Raw genomic sequence first — 25,522 nt, forward strand, 5'->3', positions numbered from 1 at the left:
AAAGTCGGCGGTGCACAGTCGGTGAACAATTGGATCCGGTGGCTCTGAAGGAACAGGTAGAGCGAGTTGAACGATGCTTGTGGCGCAATCGATAAGGGCGGAATGGTCGGTGAGAAAGTCAAGGCCGAGAATGATGTCATGAGGGCAGTGTTCGAGGACAGTGAAGAGCACAGAAGTATGGCGGCCGGCTATTGAAACACGAGCAGTACACATTCCGACGACAATAGACATACCGCCATCTGCAACACGGACCACAGTTGAGGGGGCAGGAGTGAGCACTTTCCTTAGGCGACGGCGAAGACGAGCATTCATGACTGAGACGTGCGCTCCAGTGTCGATCAGAGCGGTAACAGGGACCCCGTCCACGTCGACGTTAAGGATGTTCCGATGAGCATGAAGAGTTAAGGAGGGTTTTCTGGTCGGGTCGTCAGAGCAGCATCACCCCCAGACGCTGCAGCCATCAGTTTTCCGACCGGGAGCGGGCATATGGGGCCGGCGACGAAGGGCGGCGAGGTCGGGGCGATGGAGATCGACGGCGCTGAGGTGACGACGAACGGTTGGTAAGCGGGGTCTGAGCGTTGTGGCCAGCAGAGGTCGTTTCCGAGGGCGAGGGAGAGCGGCGGGAATATGCAGAACCCGGCGGGTAGCGGCTGTAGGTCGAGGACGGACGGCTTCGGCAGTGTCGAGATATGTGGCCAACTCGGGAGCAGTTAAAGCAGATGGGCCTGTCATCAGGTGTTCTCCATTCATCTGGATTGCGGCTGCGTCGAGGGTAGTATGCACGTTCAGAACCGAGCTCCGGGGACATGCGGCGAGCATATGGGGCACTAACTGAGCAAACAGGTTGAATCCCAAGATTGGCAAATTCTTTGCGAACGACAGCCTGTATAAGGGATACTGCTGGAGTACTGTCTGTTGCGGGTGGATGAAACGCAACGGGGGACATTGCCTCTACTTCTTGGCGCACAAGTCGTGTCAGGCTCTCAGATGTCGGCAGACGGCTCGGTGGAGTCGAGTCTACACAGGACGACGTCGCAGTCGTATTCGGCAACCGCGTGAACTGCGGAGAAATTCGGCGGCTCTTCGCTTGTTCGAACCGGCGGCATTCCTTGATGATTGCGTCAACCGTTCCGCAGTCCTTGTATACAAGAAGGTTAAAGGCGTCATCTGCGATGCCTTTGAGCACGTGACCTACTTTGTCGCACTCTGACATAGTGGCGTCGACTTTCATGCAGAGAGCTAATATGTCCTGAATGTATGATACATAGGACTCTGTGGACGTTTGTGCACGGCATGCGAGCTCCTTCTTCGCAGCGAGCTGACGCCCGAATGGGTTACCAAACAGGTCACAAAGCTTGCGCTTGCAGAGATCCCAGCTGGTGAGTTCATCCTCGTGGGTCTCGAACCATACCCTGGCAGTTCCCGTCAGGTAGAAGATGACGTTGGCCAACTTTAGGGTCGTGTCCCACCTGTTGTGTGTGCTCACGCGCTCGTACATGGCGAGCCAGTCCTCCACGTCGACGCCGTCCGTTCCGTTGAAGGTCCCAGGATCTCTCGGATGGGCAATGATGAACGCCGGGTTGGCGGACGCCGACGGAGCGGCCCCTTCTCTGGTCATGGCTGAAGAGCCGGCGAGCTGACGACCGCTGCGAAGTTCCGTGCTTGCTGTGGCTGTACCCCGCACCTCCACCAATAATGTAACGTGAAGATGTGCGCACCAAAAGGGAAAAAATATATTTACAGGGAAACAGCTTACAGCCACGCAGCCGAACAACCGGGCACGCGAAGCCCAGCAGCAGAAAACGCACTTCGTCCTCTTCGCGTTCCAAGCGCGAGCGCACCAAGCACGAGCGTTCCAAGCACAAGCACAACCGTAGCACTATTAAGGAGTAATGCTTGGTGAAAGCTACACCAAGCCATAGGCGACGCAGTAAAGTTGCTTCACATCGTGGTAGGCCGCATGGAAGCCGACGCTTCACTTCTGGGTCCAAGGTTTTTTAAACGCGAATGCAAGATTTGGCCTGAATTCCACGCGGCAAGCGTGATGTCCCGCGACAGTGGTCTAAGCCTACCCGCTGCGTCGGCTCTCGAGATGGGGATGGGCACACAATCACCCTCATGGGGAGCAGCTCGCGCGGCCTCATCCGCGCGATGGTTGCCTGCGATGCCGCTGCGTCCTGGCAGCAATATCGTGCCCTTTGTTGATAGCTGTGTGGCAGAGCTCTCATATTTCCGCTACAAGTTGTTCATGGGACCCATGAAGAAGAGCAGATTGTAACGCTTGGCGGGCTGCCTTTGAATTCTTGAAAAAAGACCACTGCTGGGGTGTTTCTTTTCTGATATGCACAGTGGAAACACGAAAACAGTAAGTTCAGAGCCAGTCGATGAAGTCCAGTGTGATGTTTTCACTTTCTTAACTATGGTCCTTACGGGGATGTCTACGGAGCCCGAGGAACCGAAAGGGGTCACTGAGCGATCGGTGTATACGTGCAGTCGGTGTCCGTTTTTCTCATGAAAATATTCTAGAGGTCTTTTTGTGCTGTCGACGCGAAATGAGCCTTCTTTTTGATGCCCTGTATGGAAAGAAGCACACGAGGTTGGTGCGACTTCATAAAAAAGAAGACGGTCTAGAAGCTTGTGTAAATTGGGTTGGTAGGAAACCGTGATGGGCATCAATAATTTTCGCAAACGATGTAGTCGGCCGTTTAGCAGAAAGACTGGTAAGATGGTGCGCGGGAAACCGAGAGAGGTGACGCATATGCGCTCTCAAGGCTTCGGGAGAAAGTCGCGTCGAAGAGCTGCGTGAAAAATTTCCTTAAGTGTTCTCGGGCACGTTGGGGGTAGTACGTAATTTCGAGGCGAGAATGGTGCTAAAAGAGAATGCTGCTCCTGTTTTCAGTTGCGCACGGTCAGTTCCCTTCGCCCTGCATGAAAGAGTAAAAAAACAACTCGGCCAAATGGTAGAGACAGGCATGCTTCGGAAAATCTCACACAGTGATTGGGCAACGCCAGTTGTAGTGGTTCAGAAGAAAGATGGAAGCCTGTGGTTATGTGGTGATTATAAACTAACGCCAAACCGAGTGTTGACAACCGAACGCTACTTCCTACCAAGACCATAGGACTTGTATTCAACACTAGCAGGTGGAAAATATTTTTTGTACTCGACTCTTCTGCTGCATACCAGCAAGTGCCGCTCGCTCCAGAAGCAAGACCACTTTTGACCATTAACACTAGTTTGGGGCTTTTTGAATTTCAGTACATTCCGTATGGTGTGGCGAGTGCTCCAGCCGTTTTCCAAGCCCGGATGAATGAAGTGTTAAAGGACATTCCGAGAGTAAGCTCCTACATTGATGATGTCATTGCGGCACGGTCGGACATAGATCACTGTCAAAAGACGCTTGAGCGTGTCTGGCAGAGATTATGTGCCTACAAAATCACAACGAATGTCAACAAGTGTCGTTTCTTCCAAAGCTCGGTGCCTTATATGGGTCACAACATGACTGCGGAGGCCATTTACTCAATTGACGCTAAAGTAAAGGCAGTTCGGGAAGCTCCGGAGCCAAGTTCAGTTTCCGAACTGGAGGCTTATTGGGGGATGTTGAGTTTTTGTTCAAAATATTCGGATAACGTGCCTACTGTAGTACAGCCACTTTACCAGCTTCTAAACAAAGATCAAGAGTGGTCATGTAAAAAAATGCAGCGACTCGTTCCGATCCACAAAAAAGCTGCTCACAAGCAGCAAAGTGTTAGCCTTCTGCGATGTCAATAAGCCAATCGGCACGCTTTGCGACGCCTCATCTTATGGCCTGTGCGCTGTTATGTTTCATGAGACGCCAGACGACAGCGAACGTCCTAGAGCTTTTGCCTCTCAAAAGCTGACAGCAGGGGAAAAAAAGTACCCGCAATGTGAGCGCGAACCGTTGGTTTAAGCTTTTGGTTTGAATAAATTTGATTGGTATTTATATGGCCGGGAATTTACACTTTACACCGACCATCAGCCATTGCTGGGAATCCCTGGCCAGGACAAACCAACGCCTAATTTGACCGCAGTGTGCATGCAGCATTGGGCCATGATGTTTGCTGCCGACAGTTATCGGCTTAAGTACAGCAAAGCAGGAACCTGGGAGTTGCGGACGCGCTCTTCAGACTACCGCAGGTTGAGAAGGAAACTGGTGTTTAAGATGAATGCTTGGCAGTGTACGAGAGCCTGCCATTATTTGCTGCGGATGTTGCTATTGCCACACAGTAGAACTTGACTTTGTGTCGTGTGTCTTAACACACACTGAATGGTTGGCCAAACGTATACCCTGAATAAAAGAAGGCATATCACATGCGGCATATCACAACAGTGGCTTGAACAAGGATAGCTAACACATGGTACTCGTGTAATGATACCTGATCAGCTTAGAGAACGCGTGTAGGACTTGCTTCGTGACGAGCATCCTAGTAGCACTCGCATGAAAATGATGGCCAGAAACTTTGTATCGTGGCCGGGTATAGATCAAGGTAAAGAGATGTACGTCAGGAAATGCAAAATCTACCGGGATGTCCAACCAGCTGCCCAACCCGTGCCGCTCCATCTGTGGAGCTACCCGTCAAAATGTTGGGCACGAGTTCACGCTGATTTTGCGAGCAGCAACTCTAATTTCTTCAATGTTTTAGCTGATTCTTGTTCTAAATGGGTGGAATTTTGGCAGATATCCTCAGCGTCTACCACGATGACGGTTGAGAGACTAAAGAATCTTTGCAGCCTACGGGCTGCCTCAAATGTTAGTCAGCGACAATGGGCCTCAGTTCACGTCTATTGAGTTCTCGGACTTCTTAGAGTGCAATGGTGTGAAGCATGTCCATACCCCGGCATATCACCCCGCGTCCAGTGGTGTGACGGAGGCATGATGCAGATGTCAAAAGGGGCGATGCTAAAGTAAGTCATGAGGGTGATTTCACTCGTGTGCGGTCGCTTCAGGAGTGTGCTGATAATTTTTTTTATCGCCTACAGAAAGACGCCAAGGAGTGTGACGGGGCCAACACCGGCACAGTTGTTTCTAAGGCGTCAACCGCGCACAGAGCTTTCTTTGCTCAAGGCCACTTTGTCCGTTCCAGGCAGCAAAAATAAGCTGATATGAAAACCAAGCATGATGTGTCGCGTGGCGCTGATCGTGCGTTTCGCGAAGGTGATCGCGTCTATGTGCAGACGGTGCGAGGGGAACTTGCCTCTTGGGAGGCAGGTGTGGTTCACCAAGTTGTGAGTGCTGTGACGTACATGGTGAAAGTGCACGGGCATCTTCGATTCACCCACGCCGACCATCTACGCCCGCACCATGCAGCCTCAGAGCGACCAGTTGCAACAGTGCCATCAAATGGGGGGCCTCCACTTAAGTGTCCGTTGCCTAATGAAACGACCCAATCGGCTCTAGTACTAGAAGAACAGAGTCCCACCACTCTTCAACCTCCTCTAGAGGATGATGTAGTGCCGACCTCTGCTAGTGCAGACTTATATATTCCTGCGCGCTGTTGAATAAACGTTCGTCGTCTACGTCCCTCAGTCATATCAGCTTCGAGACAACTTTGGAGCAACCTGTCACCTTGAGTGTGCTCGGTGTTCAATGAAGGAGTGAACGTTTCACCCCAGATGGGCGTCATAAACCCCGTGTTGGCCAGTGTTTCCGAGAACGTCAAGTGCATCATCGAGGGAAACACGCAGTTGCTCTTAGAAGAAGGACTGGCCATTGCTCGAGCCACCACCCGTTTTCAAAATGGAAGAACTGATGTGCTGCTCAGAAACTTCCGCGATGAATACTGACACCAAACGAAAAGGAGGACGATTGCCTTCCTAGACGAAGTATCCTACGTTCGAGACGCCTTCGCTCGCTGCGACCGATCCGCTAATTATTCCCATAAGGACAAGAACTCACCCTTTTATTACATCAACCCAGCCCTGCACAGCAAGGAGAAAAACCGGATACCAAGTCTTCAAATTTACCGAGAGGGCTTTTTGCCGTCGAAGGTCAGAGAAACGGCCATTTTCAAGCATCGCACTGTAACCGACGAACCCGCCTGACCTCTCCGCCAGTGCCCCAACCGTATGTTACGCGAGAAAGCGAAGCTGTCCTGTAGCATGTGGAAGAAGTCTATCACAATGACGTCATCCAGCGTTCCAAGAGCCCCTCGGCAGCACCGGTTTTCTGATGAGGAAGAAAGACGGCGCACATCGGTTCTGTGTCGAATACCGCCGCTTTAACATAAATAAGAACGTCTACTTCCTCCTCTGCATCGATGGCACACTGACTGGCTGCAACGCCAAGTACTTATCTTGGATAAAGAGCGGCTACTGGCATATCAAACACGATACACGTCTCGATGCAGGTCACGTCTTTGCGACGGTATTCACAAGGTACTCCGGCAGAACACCCACGCATGTACAGCATTCGGGACACTTCGTGCAGCTTGTCTCGGACCTGACGATTGAGGAAGACGAAAGACTGGTCCCGTTGGACATGGTGTCGTTATTAACCTGCCTTCGAATGCCCCTGGTTATGTTTGTTGCTCACCGCTCACTCCAAAACGACCAAAGCCTGCACGAGACAACACCACTCAGTGTCGATGACTTATGCCACCTTCTTTAATTCTGCCTTCGCAGTACCTCCGTACCTATTTCACCTATAAAAGAAAGTTTTTCAAGCAAACAACCGGAACTGCCATGGGGGCGTCTATATCAGTCACAATGGCTAATTTAACCGTGGAAGACGTCGAAAGCCGGGCACTTACAACCTTCAATCCCAAGCCAAAACTGTTCCTTCGGTGTAGATGACTTTTTGTGCGGTGAACACGTCAGAAATAGAAAACCTCCTAACACACCTAAATTCAACTGAACCTGCCTTACAATTTACTGTTGAACGTAAGCAGAAGGGCAGTCTGCATTTTCACGAAGTTCTATTCACAAGGCACGAAAAAGGCTTGCGGTTCTCGGTAAGCAGGAAGCCAACCTAGACGAGACCGTACCTCCATTTCAACTCGAACCACCCCATTCACCACGAAGCATCTCTCACTACATCTTCGCTGAAGAGAGCCGACACCATGTGTTCTTTCAAGAAGGAAAAAGAAAGGAGAACAGTCAAGTAGTCCCGATCTCCAAAAAAATTGGTACCCCAGTTCATCCGACGCATAAGACGAAAACAAAAAGAAAAAACACAAACAGCTTTATTCTTTCCCCAAGCACGCGCCAGATGTGGAAATTCGTTTGCATCCTATACTTGAAAAGGCGTGAGCGAGACGCTGGCTCGCATTCTCGATAAAGAAAGGGTGCTAACAACACACAAACCGACTACAACCATCAGAATCCTTCTGCTCCTCCCGAAAGGTCGTCACCCAAAAAAAGGGGCCCAAGGCGTTCTGTACAAAATCTCCTGCTCTGTCTGCCCAGCCTCGCACGTAGGGGAAACGAGGAACTTCGCTGAAAGAATGGGGCAACACAAAGCGGATATCCTACAGATGAACCGTCAGCGCAGTGCTGTTTCCGAACACTGCGAGGCACGCGACCACCGAATTGACTTTGACAGCACTGCTGGATACCGAGGCTAACCCTTGAAAGAGGCTTCTACTCGAGTCGTGGCACATCTAACAGACACAGAAGAATGTTAATCACTCCCTGGGGACACTTCCTTCTTGTTGCATCCATGGTCTGCGGCACTGACCCAGAAGTCAACACAAGGGCTTAAAAAGCCAGGCTGTGGATTGCCCGTAGTTCCGAAACGTCTTTTTCTAAAAATTAACTCGGTTTGTGTCAATCATCTTTGTACTGAATTGCACTTCCCAACCAAACAGACTTCTGTCAAATATTTTGTTTTGGAGAGAATACCGCATTCATCCCACCAGAGTGCCTATTCGAATAAGATGCCGTCATTTGGACTCTGCTCTGTGCCAGCGACATTCCAACGAGTAAAGGATGTAGCACTGGCACCGCTGAAGTGACAGAGTTATCTCGTATGTTTAGGTGACGCCTTTGCCTTCGCCTAATAGATTAATGACCACATCAAAAAGGAAGAGAAGCAAGCGGGCTAACATTTAAAGCAGAAAAATGCCACTTCGCTTATGAAGGAATGCTTTTTTAGGCCACATCGTAACCATGGATGGCGCACGCCCAGATCCGCAGAGAACAGCTGTTATACTGCCACCGACCAACAAGAAAGCTGTGCGCTTATTATTTTGACTGTGCGCGTATTAACGAGAATTTGTCAAGACCTTTTGCGCATATTGCCGAACCTCTGACCCAAATGACAAAGGCAGATGGTTCACTTAAATTACAAGCGGCGCAAGCGGAAGCCTTCAAAAATCTCCAACGTCGTTGACAGTCCCCTTCGTCTCTCGGGCACTTCGATGGAAACGGCGAGACTAAAATTCATACCGACGCAAGCAGCATAGGCCTAGGCACCGTTCTCGTTCAGAAAAGCGATGAACAAGAGAAAGTAACCATATACGCCAGCTGCTCTCTCTCAAAGGCGGAGGCTAATAAGGAGTGCCTTGTAATGATCTCGGCTAAGTCGAAATTCCGACCATACCTAAAAGGACGACCATGTGGGGTCGTCACCGATCACAACGCACTGTGCTGGTTTTTGAGTTTAAAGAACCAGTCCGGCTGCCTCGCTCAATGTAGCTTGCGCCTAAAAGCTTTCAACAGCTGAAAGCAAGCATGCCAATTCAGACAGCCTGTCTCGAGCACCTGTCGACAAGCCGCAGGATCACGACGCAGAGGATGCCTGTTTGGAACCGATAAGCACCAATGACTTCGCGCCACACCAATTTTCAGACCCCGGAGTACAGCATCTTGTCAGTATCTTGCACGAAAGGCTTGTTCACTCCAGCAGCGTTCAAGCATGGCTTGTTCTCTATCTGTCAGCAAAATAGTATCCTCATTAAGAATTTTGCCACCAACTAGACCGCGTACCGCTTCATTGTTTCGAACAACTTACGAGCAGAAATTCTGTAGGCTTGGAAGACGAACCAATAGCTCAATATTTCGGCTTTACTCGCAGTTTTGCGAGGTGCGCCATAAATCCTCAGGAGTATTTTCTGGAGTATGGGGCGCCGACAGTAATGCGTCGACACCGGAGCGCTACATGCGCCAGCCCAGCGTTATGCGTGTGCACGTGCGAATGGTGTTTGTGAGGCGACGACGACGAAAAGCGTGGCGAGAGCGAGGAGCGGTGATCTGACGTGTCAGAAAATTGAAGTGTGAACAAAGACAGCACAGAGGAGGTCGGGTATTTCAAGCGTGGAGGTGGCAGCCGTCGGACGTTGCGTCCATGTCGCTGTGGACCTCCACTGGATCGCCGACGCAACCTTCCCGCGTTCCATTCAAGCGTGGAGGTGGCAGCCGCCGGACGTTAGGTCCATACTACCGTGAACCTCACTTAGATCACTGACGAAAGCCTTCTGCGTTCCTTTCAAGCGTTGAGGTGGCAGCTGTTGGACGTTGGGTTCGTGCAGCAGTGGACCTCCCTTGGATGACCGACGCTAGCCTCCTGCGGTTCATTTAAGCATGGAGATGGCAGCCGATGAACAGAGGGTCCGTGCTGCAGGGTGGCTCCCTTTGATAGCCAGCATTAAGCTTAAGGTGTCTCGGGATGACGTCGACGGGTCCTAGCGGCTGTCCTGTTGTGTTCGTGTGCCTCTTTGGCCCTTGTTGTTTTCGTGCCGTCCTGAAATCATCAAAAAGCTATGCACCAACTAGCCCAAAATCAAAGTACTTCCCTAGCTACACTTCTGCTGCTGCTGCCAAGTTCTTGGGGCGGCTTACGGGAGTCCACCGGCTTCTTTATTTGGTCCTTTTCGCTCCTACTACCACCTGGCTCTCTTCCGCCGCTTTCTTCGACGTAACGCCAGATATGCGCTGTAGTTTATACACCCGTGTCCGTCCTGTTTACAAGGCATCCTCGCTTCACCTGGGACGCTCAATATCTTGTGAACTCTTTCCTTAGTTACACCTGTAGTGCTGCACGCGTGTTGAGTGTATGTTTCTCATTATGTTTTCGTTTCTTATTGGCTCTTTTCTTTTAAATTATAAATAAGACTTCGTTTTGTTTTGTCTGATCCGTTTGTTTTCTTGTTCTAGCCAACACGCGAGAACGTTCCCCTTCGGCAGTCGGAGACGCGTTGCAAATACGCGACGATTGGCGTCCGCGCGACAGGACTAAGCCGTTTAACTTACATTGAGAGTTTTTTAAGAATAACAAAGCAATGAGCACACTAAAGTTGTAATTGAATTAGGCAAAGAGCTGGGGTTGAAAGACGCTGAGCTGCGCACCTGGGTGGCTGCCGAGCAAGAGAAGAAGCACGCGCAGACGAACGTTAGGTCCACCGCTACCGGAAGCCGAACACTAGCATGCAATTTCGCTGGCAGAGGCAGAAGAACGCAAATTGTAGCTCCAACTAAGGCTTGCAGAAGCTTATGGGGGTAACTGAGAAACCGCACTGGGGCCCTCAGCTGCGTTTAGCCCGAACAAATTGATCCCGCCTTTCGACAATCGTTAAGATGACTTGGATGCACACCTCAAACGTTTTGAGGGTATCGCAGAAGGGCACAGCTGGCCCAAGGGAAAACAGTCTACAGCACTCAGTATGTCTTTGATTGGGGAGGCTCTCCGTGTGTTCCGTCCTTTGTCTCTCACAGAATCAATGGACTACGATAAAGCAAAACTAGCCATACTCCAACAATTTAGGTTCACAGCACAGGTTGGTCGTGAAATGTTTCTCGAAGTAAGTCGCATGATAAAGAAACTGGCAAGGAACATGCGACACTCTTGCTCAGTCTTTTCGATTCATGGGTCGAGATATTGGGTACGGCCACAACGTACGATGATTTATGTGACTTGGTGGTGGCCGAACAGTTCATGAGGAACTCTCATAGTAGTCTAGCGATTTTCCTTCGCGGAAGAGAGTGAGCGACGCTGGATAAAAAGGCTCAGGCAGCAGACAAATTTGTAGAGGCCCAGCGGCAAAGAAGCTTGTCGTCGTTCAAATAATCATTCGCGGTGGTCATCCCGAGAGAAAAGGATGTTCCATCAGGTAGACAGTCAGGAAGTGCGTCATTTGTAGCCGACCTGCTCAAAAGGCTGGCAATTGTCGCTCGAAGCCGAAAAAGGCTTATTGCGTTTATTGCCGAAAGGCCGGACATGATGCAAGTTCCTGCTCAAGGAAACATGAAAACCAGAAGCAATTGTCTTGTTGTGTTCAGCCAGAGAATGTTGCACCTGAAACTGTGCCCACAACAGCGGGTAGGCTTGAACCAGCTGAGGATAAATTGGTGGTCGGTCTTGTCCGGAAAAAGCCAGCAGACGCACGACACATGCCTGTGCTAAAGGGAGAGCTCCGAGGCCTACCCGTACAATACACTGGGAGCAATACGGTGGTTATGCGGAGGACCCTAGTTCCTGACTCAGCTCTCAGCGGCTCGAAATCTACGGTATTCTGTGTTGATGGCAGTAGTCTGGAAGTTCCCGAGGCGGAAGTCTATACGCCTCCCCTTATCTCACTGGCGCGGCCCTCGTGAAATGCATGGAGACGCATTTTAAGATATAATTGGAAACAAACCAGAGGCCCGTGAGCCGTCAAATCCAGATAATAATTAGAAGAAATCGGAGGGCGCTGCTAAATTATGTCCTGGCCTAGACAATGATGACGTTACCAGTGAAAAAGACAAAGGCGAGGGCCCAAAATTTACGTTGGCTGGAAAGGAAGTTTCCCGATTAAGTAGGAGAAACACTGCTTTAAGCATCAGTCCCATGCCGTTCACCAAAGAAATGCTAGGAAAAATGCAATGAGAGGATGGGTCATTGAAAGCTAGTTGGGTAAAAGTAGGCAAGGTGTTCCATGGCAAGCACGGCACTTCGCACTCGTACTCTGTCGAAAAGGGTTCACTGTACCGCCTCGTATCCTCCCCCCTCTCGCAGTGAGGTTCGGCAGATCGTAGTTCCAAAGTTTTGCAGATCGCAGGTTTTAGGGCTTGCCCACGATAGCCAGTTGGCGGTGCATCAAGGCATTAAGGTGACTACAAATAGAGTTCTGGAAGACTTTTACTGGCCACGGGTCCAGGAGCATATTAAGAGGTATGCCAGGTTATGCGACACCTGCCAAAGGACGTCCCCTGAAGGCAAAGTCGGGAAAGCTTCTTGGGACGCATCCCTGTTATCGACGCTCAATTTTGATTGGGCAGCTGTCGATATTGTCGGTCTGCTGTCGCCCACATCGGTGAAAGAGGATATATATATTCTCACTCTCGTCAATTTTCCCGCGCGGTAACCCGACGCCGTGGCTTTGCGAAAGATAGATTCAGCAACCGTGGCAGAAGGTTTGGTGGAGATGTTTTCAAGGATAGGTTTCCGAGAGAGATCCTTTATGACCAGGGCTCCTGTTACACTTCCGAAATGATGAGAGAGCTATATGATCTCTTGAAGGTAAAATATCTCAGCATGTCTTCTTACCATCCAATGTGCAATGGTATGGTGGAGAAATTTAATGACACACTCAAGCAGATGCTGTGGAAGCTCAGTCAGGAGCAGCCCAAAACATGGGATCTTTATATCGCTCCGCTTGTGTTCGCATACAGAGAGGGGCCGCAGGCGAGTTTAGGGTTATCCATTTGAGTTAATTTTTGGACGACACGTGAGAGGACCGCTCGCAGTCCTCAGAGAGCTCTAGACAAGGAAAGAGCTGGGACAAGACACAAAGATGACATATGGTTATGTGTTCGATCTTAGAGAACGTCTTGAGCTAACTGCGAGAGCAGCACATCAAAATTTGTTGCGTGCCTACGTCTCAGAAGAGTTATTTTTGATAGGAACAGCAACAAGCGGCATATATTGGTTGGAGATCAAGCCCTAATTCTTTTTCCGAATAGCCACAATAAACTCCTAATGCAGTGGAAAGGTCAGTTTGTGGCTTGTAGAAAAAAGAACGACGTTGATTATTGGATCAACTTGGGCCACACTAAGAAGCTATTCCACATCATTATGCTGAAGCGATACGAAGAGCGTTCTTCCCAAGATACAGTACAAATCTAGTGCGAAGGTAATGTAATGTTCGTGCCTGGCTGCTTTTTTCCTCGTTCTCCGGTTATGAGAGCTCCAGTGTGTAAATATTCACCTTTATGCTAAGTCTAAAAAAGCTTGCCCAAAAGGGTTTGATAGGCTTTGATAAAATAGTTACTCGTGCGCCACAGCGTAAACTGTATATCTGCGCTGCATTCGTCAATATCGTTCGGTTTATGGGTTTAACGCCCAAAAACAACTCAGGATATTAGAGATGCTGTAGTACAGGCCTACGGGTAATTCCAGCCACCCAGTGGTCTTCAATGTGCACTGACGTCGCATTGTACACCGATCTCTAACATTCGCTCTATCAAAGTGCTACCGTCGTGGTCGGATTGAACTGCCGTTTTTCTGGGCAGCAGCCGAGATCTGCAACCACAGAGCAAGTGCGGCTGCTTGGTCTACATTCGTGTTAAGAGTGTGAGACATTGTTTGCGCATAACTCATGTCAATAATAACCACAAGAAATATACAGGACTCTTAGTTTTTGTGGCTTTATACATTGTGCATCGTCGTCTGTAACTTGCCAGTTATGCGACTGCTGTTATTCTGGCAAGGTGCGTTTCCATGTCTGCGATTTGATTATGAGCAGCATGTTAGAGCAAAGAGCAACCGTCAAATTCTGCATGAAAGTTTTCTTCGCCTCAAAAGATATCTTCCTTCCACACCCATCCTACTCCTCAGATTTAAAAAGAGAGTGATATTCAAGGTGACAGTGTGTAAAACTATATGGCAGTGCATTTGTCGTAAATCAAACTAGCCTCGAGATTTCATAATGCCACCACTATGATTAGTGGAACGATGAAACAAACACCTTGACTTCATAAAGAAAATGCACTCGAAGTCTCACCGCTTATCCTAGTTTATAACATTGATCAGCAAGAGAAAGCGCAAAATATCATCGAGTAGCGGTGCTACTGTAGACAATTAGGGTCCTGACGTGGTAAAGGTTGGTGTAATGTGCGGCGTCAGAGCACACTGAAGACCACTAGGTGGCTGAAATTACCCGTGGGCCTCTACTACACGGAAGGCAAAGGAACACCTTTCCGGATGCGGCTTCACACAGAGACCGATGCCTACTCTACTGGAGAATTTTTGCCTTCATGACCCTCGTAAAAGATCGCGTTAAAAGAGCGACCATCTTCCCGAAAACGGTTCATGCAAACTTTTATTTGGGCGCAGCGAAAGGCGTTCCGTCAAAATTAATATTATATACAGACACAAAAAAGGATGCTCTATACCCTACAGACATGTAGCCGTATAATCGGGGGCAGCCCGTAGATCCTGCACTGTTCTTGGCAGGATGGCCCAGAATGGCGCAGAGAGTAAAAACATGTTAGACAGGATATCCGAGTATTGCACTAACGTGCACCTTCTGAACTTTTACAGGAAAAAGAAATTGGAGAGGGTGGTTTAAAAGATCTGCTAGTGCCTACAGGATGGCGGTTCCTTCACACAATAATCCCTTTTACGGACCATATACAATACTGGAATGCCTACTTGTACCACAGCCTCAAGTAAGTAATTTTATGTTTATCCTTTAATCAAGAATATCTGTAGCATTGCAGAGAAGTATAACTGCACTCACACAGTTATCGAATGCGATTTTTTAGTCCCATTCAAATTTTTGTTCTCTACTTTGCAAAAAGTGTGTATTCGGCAGGCCTGGCCCCATGCAAAGAAGACATTCTTCACTCACCTGTCCGCACCTTGTGTACAATGCGGAGGTTCCACATAAAAGAATTTACGCAGCGCTAATAAATTCCTGGAAGCAGGTTGCGTTGAAAGCTCTTTAGAAGGCACCACGCCGGTTTTTTCGAATGCGCATGCTTCGCACTTCATCCGTGATGAAACACCCACCAGAGCATGCAATATAAAACTAAGCGGCCTGTGCTTGGCCACTTGTTCCTTTCTTCACTTTAAAGTCAGGTCAGGAAGACAACATTCTTCCAAATCAAAACGTCAACAAGTGACAGCATGTGCGCGTGAACAGCTCATCTGCGCTATGGAAAAAGTTCAACAGCGAAAGCATGAGTGTCAAAAATTCCAAACCTGCGTTAGAACTAATATTGTGTTGACAGATGATGCTCTGGAAAGTCCAAATTCTAGGCCGTCTCAAAAATCAAAAACTTTATATTTAACCAAAATCTACACTGTAGTTTATCGCATAATTCATTAGATGATTTGGAGGCATTTAATTTAATACTGATGAAAGAAAAAATACTCAAATCAGAATATCACCGCATCTTGGAGACAACGCATGCGACAAGGCGGGCAGACAGGCGCCCCTGAAACTAGCTCTTTAGTGCGCTGGTTTTCGCCCACAAAAAAAAAACTGAACTTGGACCTCAAAATGCTCTGTCATTACATTAAAGAGATTGAGTCATGACACTCAAAAATTCTTATTCATGAACCACAAAGTGCTCAGTCATGACACTCACAATTGCTTAGTCATGACACACGAAAGATCTTAGCCGTGACGCTCAAAACTGCTTAACTATGACATTCAAAAGTGCTTTCTAATGACAGTCAAAAGTGCGAGTCATGACATTAAAAGCACTGCACCATGAGAATAGACTCAAAAGTGCTCAGTGATACTAGTCAAAAGTGCTGTGTCATGGATCTCAACGTTCTCCCCAAAAATGGGTCACAAAAAAGCTAGCTCCAGAAAGTTAATTATGAATTCACATAGGCCACTGCTTGTCCATGCATAAAAGCAACGCAGTGCTTTCGTATTTCTCCAATGCCGGTCGCCGCAGTGGTGTCAACACATTTTAGAGTTAATTCTGGTCGCATAGCAGAAACAGCGGTGACACATGACGAAAAAAGAACGCAACACATGCCCTGACTAGCAACTGGCATTTACATGCAGAATCACACGGTGCACAAAAGAGGGTGAAGTAAAAGGAACGTGCTCATCTGATGATAAATGAAACCTGAAGAGAGATAATCAAGGAAAAGGGGTGAACAGGAGTACCGAACAGGTGAGCGGTTGACAACAAACAAGAGAAAACAAAAACAAGAGTAAAAAAAGGTTAACTTGCAAAAGGTGTGCATCAAGTGTAGATAAACAGGATATGAAATAAAGAGATATTGTTTTTGTCGCCTCATATTCAGTATATATACCGCAATCTTTGCTTGCTACCGCTCCCCACTTTCTTTCATCCCCCTGTCCTCTACCTGTTCTTTTTTTCAAGCTAGCCGCAGCTCAGATGCTTTTGAGTTTCGATGGCAGATGGTATAGCTAGCGACATCGTTTTCTTCCGTTGTTTTCAATAATAAACAGCCGCTAATAATGATAATAATATTAATTTGATGTCACTGGATACGTTGACCTGAATACACAGAAAAAAAAATAGTATGTCAGAGCAAAACACAAGGAAAAAATGATGGTTGATTTGCGTAGTAAAGCCAAATGCGAATTACTTGCGCTGGAATTTCGGTTTTCACTACGGTTCCAATGTTCAGATCTGGGGTGCTTGGATGGCAGTTGTTCGAATAGCGATAATGGGTCGTCGTCCATATATTCGCACTTGGCATTTCTATAGATTCATAGACTCGTCGTAGTCTTCCTACCTCTCCTGGAGCAGTGCTGCAGCGCTCAAGCGATGCGCCACTACCCTTCTAGGCAGGTGCTGCCAGCGCCGGAATTTAGGCTGCTTGGGTTCGATTGCGATTCAGGTTGCTCTTCCTGAACAGCCTGTCACTATTAGCTGAGCGGCCCCCTAGCACTGTTTGCTGGCTGCTCCTGCCCACCACTCGGACGGTGTGCAGCCTGCCACAAAAACAGCTTCGGACAAACATACAAAACCCGCCGTGGCGGCTCAGTGGTGAGGGCGCTCGGCTACTGATCCGGAGTTCCCAGGTTCGAACCCGACCGCGGCGGCTGCGTTTTTATGGAGACGAAACGCTAATGCGCCCGTGTGTTGTGAGATGTCAGTGCACGTTAAAGATCCCCACGTGGTCGAAATTATTCCGGAGCCCTCCACTACGGCACCTCTCTTCCTTTCTTCTTTCACTCCCTCCTTTAGCCCTTCTCTTACGGCACGGTTCAGGTGTCCAACGATATTTGAGACAGATACTGCGCCATTTCCTTTCCACAAAAAAAATTATCAATTTATATAAACAGACAGAAACTGAATGGCTAAACGCAGGCTACGGCCCCTATGAGTGCTAGCGCACCAAAAAAAAGTAACTGAAGGATGAAGGAAATGGGGCCAGGTTCGGAGAAAGGGCGAAGCGAAGGAGACGGACAGAGATGTGGAAGGCGAGGGTTCCCATGAAATGATAGCAGTAGGTGCAGTGCTTTAGGTAAATGTTGGACGATCAATTAGTCAAAGAGAGGAGAAAAACGAAAGGTCCGTGGTTTGCGCGTGTTTAACGTGCCTTAGGTAAAAGTTGGACGATCAATTAGTCAATGAGAGGAGAAAAACGAAAGGTCTGTGGTTTGTGCGTGTTTAACATCCCGAAGCTACTCAGGTTATGAAGGGCGTCGTAGTGAACGGCTCTAAATGTTCGACTATTTGGTGTTCTTTAACGTGCACTGACATGGATGGGAAAAGTTGGAAGAAGAGAAATTGATTGTAAGAAAGAAAAAAGGAAAGTATGGGTCGGGGTGGAGGGGAAAGAAGTGACAAAGCGACGATATTAAGTTTAGAAAAATATCTGACCAACAGCAAGACCTGTTTTAAAGAATTAAACCAGCGGAACCTACTAAATGGTGCGGTGTAAATTGTTCAAGCGCCGACGAATCATTAAAAAAATGACGTTTCGGCCCCGGCTCAAGAAGCCGGAGCAGAAACGTCGTTTTTTTTTATAAGATTGGTCGGCACTTGTACAATTTCCTCATTGAACATACCCGACCAGGCGGGTTTCCGTCAAACCCTGTATTTCACCATATGGTGTGAACCTGCCTCTGCAACCCTGTTATCCCCTTACCCCAACCCCACCCAGGAGGACAGGCAGGCTGCCCTGCTCGGCAGCTCTGACCTACATGCCCAAAAGGGCCTGTAAAGCACGGCCACTCGCCACCTAGTGTTTGTGAAAGCCGGCCCCTTAAGAGTCAGTCCAGTCATACCTCCTTGTACGCACTCTTTTCGAGCCAATAAAAGTATTTCACCATTACAAGCAATGTACCTCACCAAATTATAAATTTCCTCTCAATATCTCCACGCCTGGTGGTTATAGGTTATAAATTTGCCGATTAGGAACATCTTTCAGTATTTTTCAACTTTCATATTTAAACCCGGATTGAAGAATGAATAGTTTAAGCTCATCGAAGTTGTGACCAGTTCGATTAAACTGTATTTTACGTGATACAAATGTAGTCAATGTAACGCCGGTATATCAGGTATTCCTAAAAACTTATTGAGAAGTTTAGGGTCCAGTAGCCCTTTCAGAATCTGTACGCCTTTTGCTGTGACAGCTGTGTCAGCTTGATGGCCATTTAGTCTGGCGCTCATTGATAGCCGGCTTCGCCAATATATTGTTTCTCATTAGAGGAGCACTGAAGCATGGAGATAACATTAGGCGACGCGTAGTTTAAGCTTGTCTTTATATCGAAGATGAAGTCGTTTGCAGGGATTCGAACAGTAGTGTTGTTTTCTATTTGTTAGCATATATTTTGCATCTATGTCAAGAGCATGAGCTTATTGTCAGTGGAGGTTCCTTATCGAGCCAAACGTGTAGTAGGGCGTCGCTCACGTTTGTGTTCTGTCTGTCATCCTTGGTGCGTCGGGGAATATTTTATTGACAATTGCCAGTTAAAATCCCCGGGATATTGTTTATGTTCGAGAGGGAGTTCTAATATTTCGTTATAAGTGCGGTTAGCCAATCTCTGATACCTTCTGGTTGTTTTTAAGCACATAACCTCTTTTTGGTCGTTTCTCGTTACAAAGACTTTGTTCAGAGAGTTAGTGGGATGGTTCCTATCAATTGGCATTGTTTAGTGAGTGTAGTTCTTTAAAACAGTCGTCGTTGTCATCATATATCCTTTCATGCGCGTCTCCTGTACCACAAATATACCTCTCCTATGCCTTGGATGAGGGCTAGTGAATTAAAGGTATTGCTGCATGTCTGTGAGCGTCGTGTAGAGAGTGATTTAAACTTTCCATTTTCTAAATGAATAATAGTGCAGAAAAAAATTGACGCGTTTTAGAGTAATAGAAACAAAATTTATTACTACTGTGAAATTAATTAATGTACTAGACGAAAACATTTACTGTACAAGATCAATGTTCTTACATGATAAAAATGCTTTCTATGTAACGCTTGTATATGAGGCTTTTCTAAAAATTAATTAGGAATTTAAGACTGAAGTAGGCAATTAAATTTTTTAGATATTTCTGTGCGAATGGAGTACCCATATTTGTTCCAGATACTTTAAGGTAATAAGTATTTGAGCTCCTAATAGTTGAGCGTCAGTATGAATTCAAGTACCGAGCAATACACGAGTTTTATGCGTGTCTCGATTTTGTGTTCGAGTGTTCGAGAGCCTCGATCCCCACTTTTGTAGGAATAGTTATGTCCGAAGCAGCTACATCAAGTGTGGCCAGTACACTTATCGCTGAGAAAATAGCTGCGTCATTCAGCGAATCTATTATTTAAAAGAAAGTGCGCTGTCATGGACAAGAACAGCAATGAGAGTTGGAACGTATGCAAGGAAATGGTTCTGAAAAAGGACAGGTCCTGTCTAGGTGTATCATTGTTGGACACAATAGGCATGCCCGGGATTTCTGCTGTAAAGAAGTCTTCGGCAAAAACAATATAGATTTTAGGAAGTAGAAGATTTCAGCTTATCAAAGGTATTTAGGCAGTTGTCTGAATCGTTATTATTTCCCTGGATGATATATATGCCAGTTTGCACAGAACTACTTTGCAGAGCCCTAAGCCAGGTCGGAATCAATTTCTTATAATAAAAGTGTTGCTGAGCTTCCTAATGGCCTGTTCATTATATTTTTGTGCTGGCTGCATGCCTATGCTACCTGCTTTGTCCGCTGTCTTAATCACTAGATCTTTTCTGGAAAGGAACTGGTTTATGGTATCCTGTTCTGTCAAGGAAAGCTGTCCTCACTGTGGAGCTTACCTTTTTTTTTATATATTTTTTAGACTGATTTACTCACAAGCTTTGTTCTCGATTCTGTTCCGGGTCCGGTGTATACATGGCGTGAGCTCTGACAGTGATAGAATTAATGTTGGCCGCTTCGGATTTATTGCTTTTTAATGAATTACTCCTTATTTCACATTCATCCTCAAAATTTTTTGAGACCTCGCAGAAGTTCATATTTGTTGAAATTGTTGTCATTGAAGTTAAATGTTGGAGTAATTGTTAAATATAAAACGAAAAATAACAAGCCAAAAATTCGTCATTGAACATTTTACACGAAAAACACTATCTTCCTGTCGTTTTTGACTTACAGAACGCACATGACGCAACCTGAAGGTTTGGAATTCTTCAAGACCTTGCTCAGCTTGGCATTTATGGCAGTATGTTGAAATGCCTAAAAGACTTCTTGGCTAACCGTTCGTTCCATGCATGCCTAAGTTCAACCTTTTCAACGAATTTCAATCAAGATTGTTCGGTTGCGCAGGGTGTATTTTAAGCACAACAATCTTTATTCTAAAGACGAATTCTATTAGCAAAATAATCCCAAGGTCTGCTATGTATTCAGTCTTGGTAGGCACTCTGCAAATAGCTTCCACTTCCTCCAACATATCAACATGCGAAAGACAAGTGCAGTTCACAATAAATAAACTAGAAACATGGGCGGCCAGAAATGGTTTCAGCTTTATGAAAAGAAAACTGGGGCCATCGTTTTCTCATTGAAAGGATTCTTACGGACAGGTCTCGCACTAGAACTGAAAGTAACCGAATTGCCAATAGAAAACGAGCGCGAATTTCTTCACAAAAGTTTTGCCAAAAAGCTCAGTTTCCAGCCTCACATGAACTCATCGAAAAAGAAAGCTTCGCACTCTCTCGACATACTTAAACTCTTTTCACGAAAGCACTGGAGTTCTTACAGGACATACCTGCTGCAAATTTATCGCTCTGTTGCGCGCTCCTGCTTCGGCTAAAGGTGCAGAGTTCGTGGTTCAGCAAGGCCGTCATACTTGAAATGACTGGACTCAGTACACAATTTAGGTTTATATCATCAACTGGTGCAAACAAGACATCACCCATAAAATCTGTAGGTAGAAACTAATTAACCACCTCTTGCAGACCGACGAAGAATGCTCACACTCTCATACGTTCCAAAAAAAACAGTCATTGGCGAAACATATGCCTTATCCAAGGCTTACAAAGTGCCCATTTCGAGCACTGTTTGCCAACAAGCCCCAGAAAAGCAGGGCACTTATTTGTTTTAAAGAGAAAATGCCATGAATTAAGCGTAACTCATTCATTGCCGAACATTGCCCGCAAACCTGATTCACTCCCGCCTTGATACTGTCTGCCCTCTCTATGCAACTTCTTGTTAACATCACTTGAGGAAAAACAACGGCACATAAAGAAAAATTTTAAGACAAGACTTCATAATGAACAGAAATTTTAGAGGTTTTTCACATTCTCCACGGTATCAATTCGCTGTGGTTCCAGTAAAAAAGCGGTAAAATTTAAGTCATACTGCACATCAGCACACTGGAAATAATTCAACGCAAACATGTAGCATAACAATTTCAGAAGGCATCATTGAATCAACCACTGATCTTGAGAAAGAATTCAGCAGTACTCAACAGCTTATATATAATCGTTGCCTTTGTTCACTAAAAAAAATAACCTCATTACCGTTGCGATCGCTTGAAATCTCCAGAAACTTGATCAACAAAGCATACAAATATCTTTAAACGAATATTTTTTCCTCGATGCACAAGAAATAGTGATCAGCTCTCACTGCTGACTAATGAGCACGAATAGGAGTAGCCTATGTTGTTGATCGCCGAAGTTACTAGATTGCCCATTTTTCGAGTTTATGTTGATTTTTGTCAGCGTCAATTGTTTTCTCCTTTTAGTTTGGAGAAAAATATGGCCTTTTTTTCTGTTACGTCATGTGTATAGCATAAAACTGCGCACGTGTTTTACCACGAAGGATGTTAGTCGACCAAGCATTGGACGCACTTCAGGGCAATAATTCACTGCAGTATTAGCAGACCCTTTCCTGGGAATGAAATAGGCCGCCGAGTGATTTCGTGGGTGCTGCATCAAATGATGCCTTCTTTTCTGTGTTGTAAACCTATATGCATGTCTAGCGCTTTACATTTCATTTGTCTTCGTCTGGTGTTTGTACTTTTTACTCTGCCTAGGTGCAAAGGTGTCATAATTTGGATAGTACATGTATTTCTTATTATACCCTCCCCTCCCCCTCGCCCAATGTAATCTCTTGGAACTGAGGGTTATTTGATAAATAAGTAATTAAACTACGTAAGTCACCTTTGCTGCATAGCAAAAATACTTTTACCATGGCAATTGTGGCCCGTCCTAGGGGCAGGAATTGGGTGCAGCGCTGAGAACTGGCAAATTTGCGTTTCGCTCTTCCGTCGCAATTGCAGCGGGTTGAGGGTGCATTTAAGGTGCGGAGAACTGTCTTGGCAGTACTGCGCCTACCAAAGCAGCACAGGTAATTTGCCTAACATTGAAGCCGTATTGGGAAAGGCGGGCCCTACAAAAGGCCAGGATGGAAGCATCCTGTCGCAATATTGGGCCGATTACCTGTGCTGCTTGGGTAATTATTTTCTTGACTGAACAACACAAGGCAGAAGCGTGTGCACTAAAGGCGTGCAACATTTTAGATTTCTCCAGCGCTGCACCTGATATCTTCCCTCCACACAGACTTGGCCTGAATGGTAAAGACCCCTTCCGTTGTAAAGGAAAGCTGAGCTGGCTTTGAGAGTTTTGCAAAAATAAGTGTCATGCCCATGCAGATTCCCACGTGGTTCCAGCACGCCCCAGCTTTGAGAGAACATGCAGCCTCGCTCTCAAGTCTTGTTGCGTAAAGATCAAGCGCATTAAGTACAGCGCTGCCAACGTAGTGTGCGAAAGGCATGTCCACGGGCTCGTCAAGCACATCTGTACCTAGACGGGCTGCCTACACTGCTCTTGACAATTCCTAACAGCAACCCCAAGAAGATATTGCAGAGCGGCTTAAAATGGCCGCATCCAGCGCATTCGTTTCCCGCAGAGCAAATCTGCAGTTGAGACTGGCGGCCCTCTACACTAAAGAGGCCAATTATGTAAGCGGTGTTCCTGGTTATGGGGCCTGCCGCGCAAGAGGAAGTTTCGCACCCCAGAATAACCTGTTCCGAAGAAAAACAAAACTGCCGCCAGAAGCTACGGCAAAAAAAGCAAAAAAAATCACGTAGAAGCTATAGTAAATTCTAGGCACTATATCGAAGCCAATCCAGTCCAATCGCCAAAGTTGCCGGCTCATAGAGTTTCTTACTATTAACAGTATGAAATTCTATCTGCCGGTTGCGGGGCCATGTTTTTTGTTGCAAGATTGCGTTTCGGGCGTCGTTTTTTGTGTTCTGCCTTCTGTGGCCTTTTCGTGTTGTGGTTTCTTTATATGGTTATAAAATATAGGGGCTAATTTTTCCGCTTCGAATGACCTTCTGAAGCACCTGAAGCTGTTCTAAATATGTTGGACGTAGTATTGCGCCTTGCATCCCGCTGTGAAAACGCCGGCATAGACGTGGAGGAAAGAACGGACTGGCGTGATTGCTTATTGTTGTGAGTAGAGTCCGTGACACTATCTTTCAAAATGTTGTGGTTGGTGCGTGAAGTGCTGTAAATGCTGCTGGGTGTTGTCTGACACTTTCTTCAATGTGCAGTAGAAGTTCGAGTTCGACGCAACGGCTTACGTAAGTGCGCTCTTTTCAAGTAACCGCGAGCCAGTCACACAGCCACGGAAACCATCGCTGCGCTTATAACTTCTCCGCAGCGAAGAACTTGTGACATGTAGTATAGTTGCATGTTCTTAATTTCATAATATCTTTGCGCTCACTAGTGCTATGAATAGAACCAACGCGCGGACATCACTGTGTTGGAACGACGTATGCTTCTCAGTGGCAGTGGTTTCCGGCATTCAGTTTTTCTTGCATGTGTGTATGTGTGTGTCTACCGGGTGTTATTGCAAGAAAACATGGTCTGCCGATTGCACATTAGAAATAAGCATAGTACGCAGCTGTTCAGTGCCTGGAAGGGGAATGACGATGTAGCTACAGCTGTCTGAGTTGCGCACGTCAAATACCCAATAAATTTTGTCGATGACTTTCACCCCGAAAATAACTTTAATCCCGGTCCGCCGTTCTTCACTCTAAGAGTGCATTAAGGCTTTTTTGGGCACTGGCTTTGGTTCCTTGGTTTATTTTTGGCATTTCATGCATACATCGAACTGGTATAGTAATGAGCCTCTACAAAGGAAAAAATAGTAACACACCTTTACAACTCCCAAAGTCGCTGAACAGCGATTTGAATTCTTTCGTTTTCGTAATTGCACACTTTGGCCTCTACCGTTGCAAACAGCGCATAACGTTTTCGATTATGCTTTAAAATACTTTTATTTAGAAGGTCTTTATGTGTGCAATGGTGACACATGGAGTTTCATCAGACTTTTTCACTGAGAGAAGTACTGACACATAAATTTCGCAGAGATATGTATTTAGAGCTTCCACTCGCGCTGTAGTGTCCTGCCGTAAAAAGCTTCCTATTTTATTAATAATCTCGCAGCGCGTAGCGAGACAGGACAACAGAAGAAACACAGAACGACATGAGCGCTAACTGTCAACTGTTTATTTCTTGCCTTTGCTACATATTAATACCTGAACCACAGCATGAGATGGGAAACAGAGATCGGGTCATCCGATACAAGCTATACATCTCAGCCTTTCGCTGGTTGCCATCAGTTTAGAAAAGCGAGTTTTTTTGGCGATAGTGTCAATAATGCTGCGCTCACACACTTGGTGCCTGCGCGTGAAATATTCAGTCTCAATTATCCATCTAACATGCTTTTCATTTTGGCGGTTGATAATTTGGCTTCTTTTAGACAGGGGCATGCACGGCTTTGGACGGCCTCGTTTATAGAATAGATTTGGTAGTGGCGACAGTGCTGGCTTAGGTGGCCCGATTTGCTGTCATTAACATTGTATCAAGTTCTTTTAAGCTGCTATTTACACATCTCTCAGTCTGTCCAATATACTCATGTTCACAAGACAACAGTACGCGGTAGACAACATCCTATTCACAAGATAGAAATCGTTTCTGATTGTCCATTACACATTTTTTTCACTTGGTTACCGCACGGATTTGTATTTTTGCAAAGCATAGACAATTTTATTGGCGCTGAAAATTTTACTTCAACGCCTGCTCGTTTTCCTATTTTCTTTAGGTTGTGGGAAGTCTGATGAATATAAGGAATGACAGCTACTTTCTTGCGATCCGGTTGTTC

General features: G+C 46.5%; 1 protein-coding gene across 1 annotated transcript in view; it reads left to right on the forward strand.

Moving 5' to 3' along the window:
• LOC144129564 (uncharacterized) overlaps positions 1-25,522 on the forward strand; it is a 920,144-nt gene that overhangs the window by 586,269 nt on the left and 308,353 nt on the right. The window contains exon 12 of the mRNA XM_077663706.1: positions 14,475-14,602. Coding sequence (XP_077519832.1) covers positions 14,475-14,602 — 128 coding nt within the window. The remainder of the gene's footprint in view (positions 1-14,474; positions 14,603-25,522) is intronic.

This window comes from Amblyomma americanum, chromosome 4 (genome assembly GCF_052857255.1).
Source record: "Amblyomma americanum isolate KBUSLIRL-KWMA chromosome 4, ASM5285725v1, whole genome shotgun sequence".
In the NCBI taxonomy this organism is placed as follows: Eukaryota; Metazoa; Arthropoda; class Arachnida; order Ixodida; family Ixodidae; genus Amblyomma; species Amblyomma americanum.